The 15,659-nt window shown below is 34.3% G+C and overlaps 2 protein-coding genes across 2 annotated transcripts; both read right to left on the bottom strand.

Moving 5' to 3' along the window:
* Positions 1–2,523: 2,523 nt before the first annotated feature.
* Positions 2,524–6,660, bottom strand: LOC126817888 (zinc finger protein 271). The gene is made up of 2 exons (XM_050545062.2): positions 6,475–6,660; positions 2,524–4,565 (listed from the first exon to the last, which is right to left on the bottom strand). The coding sequence occupies exons 1-2, from the start codon at positions 6,475–6,477 to the stop codon at positions 3,186–3,188; spliced, it is 1,383 nt and encodes a 460-aa protein (XP_050401019.2). The 5' UTR covers positions 6,478–6,660; the 3' UTR covers positions 2,524–3,185.
* A 3,189-nt stretch (positions 6,661–9,849) lies between these two features.
* On the bottom strand, positions 9,850–15,400 carry LOC126830724 (zinc finger protein 501-like). Its single transcript, XM_056099723.1, has 2 exons — positions 15,167–15,400; positions 9,850–12,609 (listed from the first exon to the last, which is right to left on the bottom strand). Exons 1-2 carry the CDS (start codon positions 15,167–15,169, stop codon positions 11,053–11,055), a joined length of 1,560 nt encoding a protein of 519 aa, XP_055955698.1. The 5' UTR covers positions 15,170–15,400; the 3' UTR covers positions 9,850–11,052.
* Between the last annotated feature and the right edge of the window lie 259 nt (positions 15,401–15,659).

Below are 15,659 nucleotides of genomic sequence, written 5' to 3'. Positions count from 1 at the left end.
TGTTCAAAGGCCATAACTCTAGAAGTAATCAATGGAAAATAATGAAATTCAATAGACTTCTTCGTACATGTACATGTATATACATTTCACTAATATTGGATGATAACTTTTCACAAGGTTCAACAAAGTGAAACAAGGGCCATAATGCTAGACTTAATTAACTGAAATTTGATAGATGTTACATGTACTTCCAATGCAGTCATAAATTCAACAGAAATTGCTGATATTCCATAGGATTCTTCTTTGAACTTATTTAAATGTGTGCAAATAAAATTGTTAATTCCAATGCAGTCATAAATTCAAATTCAAAGATCTACACTGATTAATACCCATTTTAAAAACAAGTGATAACCAGCGACTGCCAGGCAGGATACGCCCACATTTTCGAGAGATGGATAGAGAACAAGCTAAAAACGTGATTTTTCTTAAAATCAGGAGCCATAATTCAGGAAGTGATGGTCCGATATGCACGAATATCAAAAGGAACCGAGATCTTTGGGTTATAAACTTATATTTCAAGTTTCAACAAAATCGAATAAAAATTGTGACCTCTATAGGATCCATAACCTTGATATACCATATTTTTACTCTATTTGAGAACTATTTGTCTGTCAATTTTGGGCTGATTTTCACGAAATTCGAACTCGGCCATCCTTAGGTTGTAACGGTGATAAAAACGTGATTTTTCATACAATCCGGGGCCATAATTCAGGAAATTACAGTCCGATATGCGCGAATATCGAATGGAAACCGAGATCCTTGGTTTATTAACTTACATTTCAAGTTTCAACAAAATCGGATAAAAATTGTGACCTCTATAGTGTCCACAAGCTAAAAACGTGATTTTTCGATCCGATACATGCCAATATCGAAAGCAGCCAAGATCTTTTGGAGATAAACCTATATTTAAAGTTTCGTCAAAAACGGATAAGAATTGTGACCTGTAGAGTGTCCACAAACAAATTGTGGACGGACGGACGGGGGCGACGACAATAAACGTCCACATGAAAATGTGGGCGTATAAAAATTATATTGACATTGTCATCACATAAACACTGATTTATTATGTTAACAGTTTATTGTATACAGCCACTTTAATCCCATTACTTTTCATTCATCTAATGTCAATGTGTAGAGATGGACTAAATACAACATTTTATACATATTATTATAGTAAAACGGTGCTTTTGATTGTCTATAGTTACATACATGTAGTACGTGTACATGTACATACAGAGAACATGTACAAACTTGTGTTGTATACAGGTATAATTTAGGAACAATGAGTGGGGGACAATCTTGGGATAGATTAGGAGAATTAATGGACCATTCTTACTTACTAATTAATAATAATATAATTTAGGAACAATGAGTGGGGGACAATCTTGGGATAGATTAAGAGAATTAATGGACCATTCTTACTAATTAATAAAATCGTTTTCCATAATTTTTTATCTGTTATGTCAGCGATTAACATTTTATAAAAAGGGAAAATTTGAAATATTATTTGTATGTGATGTGCACAGCCAAAGATGTGCCTTTTAACACATAAGGACCCATTTTCCATATTGCAATCTCAACGATGGTTCCATACCTTATCCCGTACATTTGTGCTTGTTTCTTTGATGTAAAAATGGCAACAATCATTACAAATCAGAACAAACATGTTCGGTTGTGTCCAGTGATAGGATTTCAAAAAAATTATTGTCGGACATTTTGTCGGACATTTTTTTCCCGAAAATAAAGGGGCATAACTCTTATCGTAATTTAAGCAGACGTTTTCAAAACACAATTAAGAATCACGTGTCAACAAAATATATTAAAATTCATATGTAAAAAAAAATAGGTGCACCTCGTTATATTTCATGTTTAAAACTCATACGGTATTCAAATTTATGTCAATAATATTCCTACAAAATTACATGACATCAATACTATAGAATGGCAGCGTGCCGACTGCTGTCGATCTGTTTCAAACTCCCCCAAAATGACCGTATTTTTCGGGTCATACATCGGTACATTTTTCAGCATAGTCCGACATTCGTCTGATACTACTTTTCGATTTATATTCATAAGGTAAAAAAATGACATCCGGAAATTTATTTGGCCGTAAACCGTAGTTAACGACGCTCAAATACAACGAGCGTTTGACACCAACTGCTAAATAATTGCATTCGACTGTAGCACGCGCTATCGTCTAAAACAATAACTACTTACGTCATTCCAATCGAAATAATCGTCAACATTTCTTAGGGTGTTTATTTATTTATTTATTTATTTAAAGACATAAACCCCATTCAAAATATGATCATAAATCCGACAATATGCCATCAAAATAGAATCTTTTCCCGGACATCAGTCGTATTGAATTCGGCGCGTATACACCTCTTAATTTCACGTGTCTCGCGAGATTTGTACTTTCATTTTAATTACTGAACTATAGCGCCATATGCGTGTGTGTGAAATATCTTTATTAAACTTCGGCTTTCACCGAAAATATATCACAGACAAGTTATCGGATACAATGTATGTTGATTTGCGGTGTTATATACTATCAGGATATGTGACATATATGACTAATTTCTACGTGTTATTGTCCGACACAAAGGAGATTAAAACGTGAGACAATGGACAAATCACGGGTTAATCAGATTAAGTTTATAATCACTCTTATTGGATTGATATATCGTCCGACAAAGGAGAAGCAATGACATCTGTTCAGGATTGATTTGATGAATTGTCCGACAAAGGATTAATTCAGCCAATCAAGGCAGAATAGTTGTTAATCAAGGTAGGTGTGTAGACGACATAACACGATAAATAGTCGATCACTTAATTACCTAATCACTCAGTACACTATATTAATTTGGAATTTGAATATTATTCACCATGTCTTGATGTCCGATTGGGCATATTCCCGGTCGGACAATTTTGGGCGTTTCGAAAAAAGATTCGGACAAGTCCGGAATATACAGGTAAAATCCCATCACTGGTTGTGTCATAATTCATATTATCCTCGACACTAAAAAACGGTCCTTGTGATAGATGAGTTGAGTTTAGACATAGATGTATATAGTGAATAATTTACAACAAAAAATCACATTTATAAGGTTTGTCCCATATGAATTCTGATATGTTTCTGTAGACTACCGTTTTCACTGAATGATTTATTACAAACATCACATTTATAAGGTTTGTCCCATATGAATTCTGATATGTTTCTGTAGACTACCGTTTTCACTGAATGCTTTATTACAAACATCACATTTAAATGGTTTTTCCCCAGTATGAATTCTCAAGTGGTTCTGCAAACTACCACGTACAGCAAATGATTTACTACAAACATCACATGTATAAGGTCTTTCTCCCGTATGGGTTCGCATGTGTTTCTGTAGAGTACCACTCTCTGTGAATGATCGACTACAAACACCACATTGAAACGGCTTCTCTCCCGTATGAATTCTCATGTGTTTCCGTAGAGTTCCTCGTTCAGTATATGATTTACTACAAACATCACATTTAAAAGGTTTATCTACAGTATTAGTTGTAATTGGTTTCTGAAGTTGACTTCTCTCTTTCAATGATTCAGAATGAGTTCTCACATGCTGTAGTAGACTAGAGCTCTGTCTAAATGATTTACTACAAATATCACACTTATATGGTTTTTCACCAGTATGAATTCGTATGTGTTGCTGTAGAGCGTGATTCTGTGAAAATGATTTACTACAAACATCACATTTATAAGGTTTTTCACCAGTATGAATTTTCTTGTGCTGTTGCAAACCATGACTAAGACTAAATGATTTACTACAAACATCACATTCATATGGTTTTTCACCGGTATGAATTCTCATGTGCTTCTGTAGAGTTCCACCTACTGTAAATGATTTACTACAAACATCACATTTATAAGCTTTTTCTCCCTTATGGATTATCTTGTGCCTCTGTAGATTACGCACGTCAGCAAATGATTTATCACAAACATCACATATAAAAGGCTTTTCACCAGTATGACCCCTTATGTGTCTCTGTAGATTACACTTAAGAGTAAATGATTTGAAACAAATATTACATTTATAACTTTTTACTCCAGTATGACTGTCAGCTGATTGTGAGCCTACATCAATACCCTGACAGTCAGCTGATTGTGAGCCTACATCACTATCATTATCAGCTTTCAACTCTTCTTCAACATGTATTTTACAATGTTTCTCTAAATCAGTATCTGATTTAAATTCTTCATCACATAAATTACACTCATGAACAGTTTCAATATCATCAGTTTTCTCTTCTTTAACATGACAATATTCATCGTCTATTTTATTTTCGTCAAAATGAACATGACAATATTCATCTACATCATCAGTTTTATTTTCTTTGAAATTAACATGACAATATTCATCTGCATCATTAGTTTTCGTTTTTTTAACACGACAGTATTCATCTGCATCATCAGTTTTCTCTTCTTTAACATGTATTTTATTGTGTTGTTCTAAATCATCATATTGTTGAAAAATCTCATCACATACAACACACTGATGGAAAGTTTTAACATCATCGGTTTCCTGTAACATATAAAAGTTATAACATCATTAGTTTCCTGTAATATATTAAAGTTATAACATCATTAGCTTCCTGTAATATATAAAAGTTATAACAACATTAGTTGCCTGTTACATATAAAAGTTAAAACATCATTTGTATCCTGTAATATATAAAAGTTATAACATTATTAGTTTCAGACCTGCCAACTCTACCCCATCACGAGGTAAAGTGTCGCGAAAGGTCTCATGTACCGCTCTACAGTGCGACAATAGATTTCTACAGCATTTTCAAACAAAGGTTTTTTTTAATTTTCTCTCCAAAACTATGGAACTAAGGGAAGCAACTCTTCACATGTAATCAAAAAAAATCGAGACTTTCGGTTATTAACATCGATTTGGGATATTGTAAGGTGTAATTTGGCTAGATTTGTTCTCAAATTCTTTTCAACCTCTATTTTAGAGTTAATAAAGCAGATATAATTGTACATTGTGAGAGGATAATCGCCATGGGGCTGGGGATCATGCCAATATTAGTTGTTATGCCAAACTAATTTTTTATGCCCCCCGACTCTCTCTATTTCTAATGTAGAAATACTATATAATCTAATAAGCACACCAATCATCTTACATGAAACAATATTGACAAAAACTCCCGTAATGGGGAACATAAGGATATTTTTAAAATCATAAGTTAAATAAAACAAAAGAAAAGTGGTACTGGACTGGTAATTTGAATTATTTTTGACATTACTCATTATTTCTTTCTGTATTCAACTTTGATTAATTACATAAAATTTAGATATAGTTACCATTGCTAGCGTCAGTATGTGCAACACAACATGCTGTTAAAAATACTTCCCCTTCTGCTAAACGGCTTGGCAGACACCATTGAAATCTAAATATAGGGTAACACACAAATTTACGTAGCTCGGCCATATAAGACGAATCGAAATTTATTGAAGTCTGGGGGTAAAAAAATTGAAATCTTTGAAAAGTTGAGAATCTTCAGTCATTTATTGCTTTGCCTAGCCCAATTACAATAATTTACAATCAAATTTTTTCAAAAATCCCAATTTCGTTTCGTCTTATATGGCCGAGTTACTTAAATTTGTGCATTACCCTATACTTGGTTTTCATTGGTGTCTGCCTAGCTACAAATGTTGTACCATTAAACTGTATTTAAAGCTACAATTGATACAGTCTAAAACTCCTTACGCAAGTACAAATAGGTTCAAATGTACAATTGTCAACACATGTCATAACAGTTTGAATTGACATAGGTAATTCTATCACAAATAGTGAAGACGGAACCACTATCATAGTTATTGAACAGTTTTTCTTTGTGGTAATGTGTTCTACATTTTCAAAGCGACATTTCTTTTAATGTAAGCTGCCATGAAATCTCGCCAAATTTCGCGTAACAGTTGGGTTTCATCAAATCGTATAATTATGCAGTAAGACTTCACCTTTATTTCAATGGGAATTGGTTTATTATATGTTAAGCTATGTGCAGTACAGTTTGGGGTCAGTTTATGGGTAAATTAAGAGGGCTATAGGCTGCAGTAAGACGGAAGACATTTCTAGTGTCTGCCAAGCCGTTTAGCAGAATGGCATGTAGGCCTATTTTTAAAAGCATGTTCTGTTACACATACCGTACTGACGCTAGCAAGGTAAGCATGGTCTTATTTTCTCACAAAAATGTTTACATTGATCAGGCATTCACAGAGACCAACACATGACCGTTTAGCAGTAAATTGACTGGGTGTGATTTTATTTTTGAAAAGGATTCAAGATGGCAGTTCCTGAACGTACAGGGCGAGTGTAATGAGACCTACGTACAGAGCTGAACCAACACTACATAGGATCTGTGTTTTAATCTGATTGATCCAACTCATTGGATTAAATTTAATGCAATAAAATCTTATCTCACCATGTTGATTTTTAGAACAGTCACTTCGTCTTCCACAAAACCATTCAAATTGTGACAACTACATTGATTGTGGGTATTAACGCCCGCTTTCAGCCACGCTGATATTGTAGACAATTTGTCTCTGATGAGCTTGGAAACGTTGCTTTCATCACAGACAGAGATGAATTAACATAACGTCCATTAATATTAAACCACTTCCGGTATGCCAAAATGTTATGGTTGTATATCGATTCTAGACGCGGATCAACCCAACACGAATAATTCACTGTCGTACATTTAGTTGGGCTCAATAGTAAAAAAAACATTCACTGTTCGTGATTGTGGTACAAAATAATATAATTTTATTGAATAATAAAAATGAGCCAGTTTTGTTTTCTATGGTCATTACAGACTGATATCTGGCCATTTTTTTTTTAAAAAAAGAAATCTCCCCTAGTGCGATAAAAGTATACTTAAAGGAGCTAAATCGTTAATATTTGGGATCTAGAAATTGACCAAAATGGGTCACAAAGCATATAATAATGTAATGTGAATGTATATAAACTGATTTACATTCTACTGTTTCTGTTTTTACTGTAATTTCTAATCAGTTATGTTCGGCGAATTACGCCAGAAGTCTCAATTAATAGCAGTATTTAGCGTTTGGTTATTCCAGCCTACACCGATGATATTTATTGTGCATGCTCTCCAGATAAGAATATAGCGTCACCATTTGACATGACTTGTGGAATATGTCTAGCCGCGTTCTTTGAGTCCCTTGTTCCAAAAGGCGCTGAAATGCATTGTGGTACACGATTCGTGTACCAATGGTAAAATGTTTATTTTGCCTTGAATATTGGATATCAGAAGCACATCTTTTCCCTGTAAGATCACAAGACTAATGTTGATTTGAACTGACAAAAAATTCGTGTTTTCAATGTACGATATAGAGCGAGGAACATGTCAGTCAATTTGATTGACAGTTCGATGTACGGCCTTGACATTATGTATAGTAGAGGCTAAAATCAGATCTTGGATCTACTTGTAAATATTTGTTCGGCCTCGCTGTATAGTGCGTCTGTTTAAATTAAAAGATTTTGGAATATTTTTTCAATTAATTTCCATAAAAAACACGAAATTTGAGTGATTTTATTATTTTAAATTAAGAATATTATCGTATATGTCCTAGAAATGGAGAAAATCATCGCATTATACGACACATAGAATTAGAACCCATCGGTTTCGCTTTATTATATAGTGTGTCTTTTTCTTATATTTGAAAGAAATTTGGAGTATTTCTTTCAATTAATTTCCATAAAATAATGGCATTAGCGTGATTTTATTATATAAATTAATTAAGAATATTATCCTACATATCCTAGAAACAGAGAAAATCATTGATTGACAGTTCAGAGTAGCCATACGACCTTCACATTATGTATAGGAGAGGCTAAAATCAGATATTGGATCTTCCCGTAAATTTTTTCGTCGGCCTCGCTGTATATCCAAGAAATTGAGAAAATCATTGCCTTATACCACATATAGAACCCAATCGGCCTCCCTTTATAGTGAGTCTTTTTCTTATGTTTAAAACATTTTGGAGTATTTTTTTTTCAATTAATTTCCTTGAAAAAAAAGATATTTGAATGATTTTATTATATAAATTAAGAATATTATCCTATATATCCTAGAAATTGAGAAAATCATTGCCTTATACCACACATTGAACCCAATCGTCCTCGCTTTATAGTGAGTCTTTTTCTTATATTTGAAGGGGTTTGGATGGCTTAGTGGTTAGCATGTGCGCGCTGTATCATTAAGTCTGTCATTGAGTCAACTGGCGTGGTTTCGAATCCCCGGTTGTACGTGACAAGGAGTAGGGTCGCCTGTCCAACCTTGTGGGTTTTCTCCGGGTCCTCCCACTGCTAAAGACCCCTACAATTATGGAAATAAAATGGAACCATATGTTAGTCCCGAAATGACCTAGTTTGTGTCGAGTGGACGTTAAACCCCATTTCTCTCTCTCTTATGTTTGAAAGATTTTGAAGTATATTTTCAATTAATTTCCATAAAAAAAATAACAATAGAGTCTGTTTATTATATAAATTAAGAATACTATTCAAAAAACGATATTAGGGTGAATAGATTATATAAATTAATATTATCCTATGATATAGAGAAAATCATTGCCTTATACCATATATAGAACCCAATCGGCCTCGCTTTATAGTGAATCTTTTTCTTAAGTTTGAAAGATTTTGGTGTATTTTTTAAATTAATTTCCATTAAAAAAAAAAGAAAAGATATTTGAGTGATTTCTTATATAAATTAAGAATATTATCCTATATATCCAAGAAATTGAGAAAATCATTGCCTTATACCACATATAGAACCCAATCGGCCTCGCGTTATAAAAGATTTTGGAGTATTTTTTTCAATTAATTTCCATGAAAAAAAAGATATTTGAATGATTTTATTATATAAATTAAGAATACTACCTTTTATGTACATGTATCCTAGACAAAGGGAAATTCATGGCCCTATACCACATATTTTCATCAGATTGAAATACTTTCGTAGACATATTAGGTGGTATTGGAAATCGTTCTGCCTCAGAGAACGATCCAACTTCAGGGAGAATAAGTTTTATGTTCATCATTAGGCCCAACATTAAATGGTCCCTTGCAACCCTAACCTTCAAAAAAGTGTGAAGGACCTAAACAACAAAAGGGCGGGGCTTAAATTATACTCGCTTTATAGAATCTATCAAAATCGGCCCCGTTTCATAATATCTAACACTTACCATAATCAACTCTAGATGGCAGCGCTAGCCTGCCATCTTTGGTGGATTGTAAGCCGATTTACTGCATAACTTTCCTTCTCGATTAAACGATTAAATGGATAATCAAGACTATGCTGTTTATCGTACTGACTTTAGTAATGATGACCGAGGCTTATGGGAATTTGGTGGATTGTAAGCCGATTTACTGCATAACTTTCCTTCTCGATTAAACGATTAAATGGATAATCAAGACTATGCTGTTTATCGTACTGACTTTAGTAATGATGACCGAGGGTTATGGGAATTTCGGTCGCTTAGTTCTCGGTTCGTCGTGGATCAATTTGAATGAAATTTTCACCAAATTGCATTTACATAATCTAGTGTTTAACTATTATAGTGAGAACTGCCAACTCATTACCGAATCCCCCATAATGTATCTTTAAATATGTCACTTTTTTTTTCACTCAAAAGCAAGTGATTTCACTTGATATAGTAGAGGGGCAATTTGACCCAAACAAACTATACTACTGAAGACCCAAACCATCAAAGCCAGGGACCGGGGAGGAAAAGAGAGGTAAAAAACATTGACTACAAAAATCTTTATTAGGGTCCCTTTTATAAGAAACCATCATCAAATCTTGTTGTCACAGGTCTGGGGGTTTTGTTTAGATGTGATTTAGCAAATAAACAGAGCGAAAATAGGATATTGAGACTAACATCTAGGCACAAAAATACTCAAAACAGTAAAATCAACACTTGTGTAGATAAAAAAAAGATTAACCCAGCACCACTACAACTCAGGTATCATTTAGTTGTGTTGTTTTAGCAGGAGTTTCATTTCATTTCAGAAGCTTTTCACACTCTATTCATTACATAAAGATCTGTAATCATGTGAAATAAGGTTGTACATGTATATGAACCACTGTCACTACATTTAGTCTGTTAAATAATCAACACCTTTTGAGAAAGTAACTAGTTATAAACCCAACACTCATTATCTAATCTCGACAGACCCTTTAAACTACATAACAGTAGAAACCCAATGTTTTTTTATGATTCACAACAGACTTGAACAGTTTTCCAACAATAGTTTGAAACTAAACATTTTAATGAATAGAGTGTGAAAAGCTTCTGAAATGAAATGAAATGTTGTTTTTAACGTCCTACTGTTCTGCTCCTAACCTGGGCTAATGAAGACGGGCATACGCCATACAGTGTGCTATGAGGGAAATTTTCGTTCGTATGGAATTCTTCAGACTGATTGGACTCATGTATTGATACATGTACTATTCCGAAACCCTGATCAGGTTGATAAGAAGCCGCTCATTCAACATTGATACATAACCGAAGAAGAACAGGTCTACCCGTCCAGTTAATACAACGGACAATCTCACTTAGGTCCACATAAGAGAGACACATACTAGTCGCCTCCTACTTCCGATTTCCAAGGCATAGTTCAAACCTTGACTCATATAGATAAACCATTTGGTACTAATTCGTACCTAAATATATTAAACCCCACGGGCGCCATGTTGAATAACACAGTATTTAACATTTTAAAATCTAACTACTTTATGGAATCAAAGACAAATCTAAACCATTTCTATTTTTGTTTTACAATTGTCACCTAAGTGACTGAACTATAGTTTTTCTCAAGGATTATTTTCTAAAAGTTATAACAAACATCACAGTAGGATGTCAAACACCATTTCATTCCATTTTTCCGATACATGTATGAAGTATCATGTGTCTCTTCAGAGAATCTCGTTCAGTAAATGATTTACTACAAACATCACAGTAGGATGTCAAACACCATTTCATTCCATTTTTCCGATACATGTATGAAGTATCATGTGTCTCTTCAGAGAATCTCGTTCAGTGAATGATTTACTACAAACATCACATTGAAAAGGCTTTTCACCCGTGTGCGTTCTCATGTGCCTTCGCAAATCACTACTCTTTGTGAATGATTTACTACAAACACCGCAAACATAAGGTTTTTCCCCGGTATGTTTTCTCATGTGTACCTGTAGCGTACCATTCTCGGTGAACGATCGACTACAAACCCCGCATTCAAACGGTTTTTCACCCGTATGAATTTTCTTGTGTTTCCGTAGGTTACCTTGTTGAGTATATGATTTACTACAAACATCACATTTAAAAGGTTTGTCTAGGGTATCAGTTATTGGTTTCTGAATTTTAATTTTCTCTGTGAATGATCCACAATTAGTTCTCACATGTTGCAGAAAACTACAACTATGTCTAAATGATTTACTACAAATATCACACTTAAAGGGTTTTTCACCTGTATGAATTCTCAGGTGTTGCTGTAGAGCGTGATTCGTTTTAAATGATTTACTACAAACATCGCATTTATAAGGTTTTTCACCTGTATGAATTCTCATGTGTATCTGTAGAGCTTGATTCTGTGAAAATGATTTACTACAAACATCACATTTAGTTAGATTTTGTCCAGTATGAATTCTACTGTGTATGTATAGACCACTACTCTGTGAAAATGATTTACCACAAACATCACACTTATAAGGTTTTTCACCTGTATGCGTTCTCAGGTGCCTATTCAAAGCGCTACTCCTGGAGAATGATTTACTACAAACATCGCATTTATAAGGTTTTTCACCTGTATGAATTTTGAGATGATTCTGCAGACTTTGGCTAAAACTGAACGATTTACTACAAACATCACATTGATATGGCTTCTCACCTGTATGGCTTCTAATGTGACCATATAGATGATTACTCTGTGAAAATGATTTATCACAAACATCACATTTATAAGGTTTTTCACCTGTGTGAACCCTAATGTGTTGCTGTAGACCACTATTATGGTTAAATGATTTACTACAAAAATTACATTTATAATTCTTTGCTACACCCTGACTGTCAGCTGATTGTAGGCCTACATCACTATCATTATCAGTGTTCAACTCTTCTTTAACGTGTATTTTACAATGTTTCTCTAAATCAGTGTCTGATTTAAATTCTTCATTACATAAATTACACTGATGAACTGGTTTAATATCTTCAGTTTTCTCTTCTTTAACATGGCAATATTCATCTACATCATTTGTCTTTTTTTCGTCAAACTGAACATGACAATTTTCGTCTATATCATCAATTTTCTCTTTTCTAACATGGCAATATTCATCTGCATCATCAGTTTTCTCTTCTTTAACATGACAATATTCATCAACATCATCAGTTTTCTCTTCTTTACCATGACAATATTCAAGTACATCATCAGTTTTCTCTTCTTTAACATGTATTTTATTGTGCTGTTCTAAATCATCATATTGTTGGAAAATTTCATCACATACAACACACTGATGAAATGTTTGAACATCATTAGTTTCCTGTAATATATAAAAGTTATATCATCATTAGTTTCCTGTAATATATAAAAGTTATAACATCATTAGATATGTCAGTCAGGACACTTGATGCAAAAATTGGTAAGGGGGGGGGGGTAATGACTAGACAATTTCATACAGATCAGTTTGTGATTTTCGTCATTTGAGAATTAAAAAGGTGCTACAAACTGGAACAAGGGCCATAACTCTTGAAGTAATTTACAGAAATTGCTTAAATTCAAAAGGCTGCTTCATTTCACTAATTCAAATGAAAATATAAATTCCATACTGATCGGATGATAACTCTTGTCGTTATCACAAGGAGCACCAAAGTGAAACAAGGGTCATAACTATAGAAGAAATTAATGGAAATTATTGAAATTAAATAGGATTCTTCATCTCACTATTGTAAACAACATACATCAATGTAAAAATAAACAGACGATAAATGTAGTTTGTAGAGTATTAACAAAAAATTGTAGATGACTGGGGAGCCACGGTGGCTAGGTAGTTAAGATGCTGGCCTGCTAGCCTGGAGGTCGGGTGTTCAATCCCTGCATTGGCCGAGAAAGTTCATCCAGATTTTCTGACGTGGTTTCCCCTTGTCAGTGGTGCAGAACAGAGGGCCTGACAAGGACAGCTGTCTAGTCCTTTGGATGAGACGAAAAACCGAGGTCCCATGTATACATTGGAATGCACGTAAAAGATCCCTTGGCAGTTGGAATTCGATATAAGAGTAGGCCGTAGCGCCGTTGCCCGGGCAAAATTTCCCTCATAACACACTGTATGGCGTATGCCCGTCTTCATTAGCCCAGTATAGGAGCAGAACAGTAGGACGTTAAACCCCATTTCATTTCTGTAGATGACTGACCGACAGATGCGACAGCAACATACCACCACATTTCTATGTGGCTATATAAAATTTACAGATAAAAATTGCGACCTTTAGAGGGTCCACAAGCTAAGGACGCAATTTACTTTTAATCAGTTGCCCTAATCCTGGAACTTGCTGTCCTATATGCGCAAATATCAAAATCTTTGGGTTAACATACCTTTCAAGTTTCATCAAAATTGGATAAAAATTGTGACCTCTAGTGGGTCCACAAGCTAAAAACTTTACTGTTCATACAATCAGGGGCCATAAATCATAAAGCGATGGTCAGTTACATGTCGATATCGAAAGGAATCGGTCTTTGGGAGATAAACTTATATTTCAAAATGTTTTTTTATGGTAAGTCGCCTAGTATAACGTGTTGATTAGCAAGGGATGCAGCTGAGATTAATTCACTGTCATTTTTATCTTAAACATACATTATGCAAGAGCTACATCTGTCTATTGGAAATCTTTATTTAGGCCTGAAATGTTATCTAAATTATTAATTAGACATTTATTAACCTATCCAGACCATAATCAACTCTAGATGGCATCACTAGCCTGTGATCTTTAATGGATTATGAGCTGATTTACTGCATAACTTTCCCACACGATTTAACAATTAAATGAATAATCAAGACTATGCTGTTTATCGTACTGACTTTAGTAATGATGAACGAGGCTAGGTGGAAATTTCAATCGATAAATTCTCGGTTCAGAGTGGATCAATTTGAATGAAATTTTAAGCAAATTGCTTTTTACATTATGTAGTTTTTAACTATTATAGTTATAGTGCCAACTCGTTATCGAATCTCCCATAATGTATCTTTAAGTCACCTCGCATTGAGTGTTGATTGGCAGGGGACACGGCTTGAATTCAACCGTGAAAAAATTACAACTAGTGTAAAGCCGAGTACTTTGTTTGTTGATATTTTCAAATTACACATCGTCAAAACACGCCAAATATGGGGAATAGTTTTCGAATATGCTTTACATAGTCTTGTTCTTATCAATCAAATCATGGATTTGACATCTGATGTCACGCAGCCAGTGATTTTCCATCAACGCTAATTGCTGACCTGAAATGCCCTACAAGAATGGCTAAGTCTTTATCTAAATCTGACAAAATGTATCTTTAACTTTAAGTAAGGTTAGAACTATGAAATACTATGGATGATATCAAGTTAGAGCTATATACATGTACATGTATTACCATGTAGAATAAATCAATACAGTAATAGAACCGATGGCATAATTTCGTTGTTGCGAGTCACGCCACAGATACGCCAAAGCGATTTGCGTATTGGCTTTTCTTCCTCGTCTGATTGTCCATTGGTACGAAACTGCTTCAAATGTGGTTATTTTTGTAAATAAAAGGCTAACTTTTTCGCCTCGTTTTGGAATTTTTACTCTAGCTGCTCTGAGTGCTGAGAAAGCTCAACGTCAAAATGAAAGTAGAAAACAACTTTCGATGTGACCATCATGTAAGAAAGTTAGTGGAATTTTACCGCTGGCGACTGCACGCACTTTTCATCTCCATTATTAATATTGGGATAGTTGAATTTTTTGTTGTCATCCCTAGTAATAGTAATAGTTCGTTGTATGCTCGTCTGAGGCTGAATGTGTTATCAAAGAGTAACATGCAACTCGTTGGATTAAATTTAATGCAATAAAATCTTATCTCACCATGTTGATTGTTTACTTCTGTAGGCCTTTGTTACTTTTGTAGTATTGACTTAAGTTTCAGAACTGTCACTTCGTCTTCACAATACCACAACTACATTGATTGTGTTTGTTAATGTCCGCCACCAGTAAGGCTGATCCTATAGACAGGGGGTATTAACGCCCGCTTCCAGCTACGCCGATATTGTATCGTAGACAATTTGTCTCTGGTGAACAGACGGAGACGAATTAACACAATGGCCGTTAATCTAAAATAACTTCCGGTATGCGCAAACGTTAAGGTTGTATTTCGATTCTAGACGCGGATCAACCCAACACGAATGATTCATTGTCTGTACATTTAGTTGGGCTAAATAGTGAAAACCATTCACTCGTCTTTAGAATAATACAAAACTTTATTTAATAATAAAACTTGAGCCGGGTTTCCTACAGTCTGATATCTGGCCATTTTCTTTTAACGAAATCTCCACCTACTAGAGTAGCTCATGGTAGTTTT

Source organism: Patella vulgata, chromosome 1 (genome assembly GCF_932274485.2).
Source record: "Patella vulgata chromosome 1, xgPatVulg1.2, whole genome shotgun sequence".
In the NCBI taxonomy this organism is placed as follows: Eukaryota; Metazoa; Mollusca; class Gastropoda; family Patellidae; genus Patella; species Patella vulgata.
This window is presented reverse-complemented; position numbering and strand designations above follow the sequence as displayed.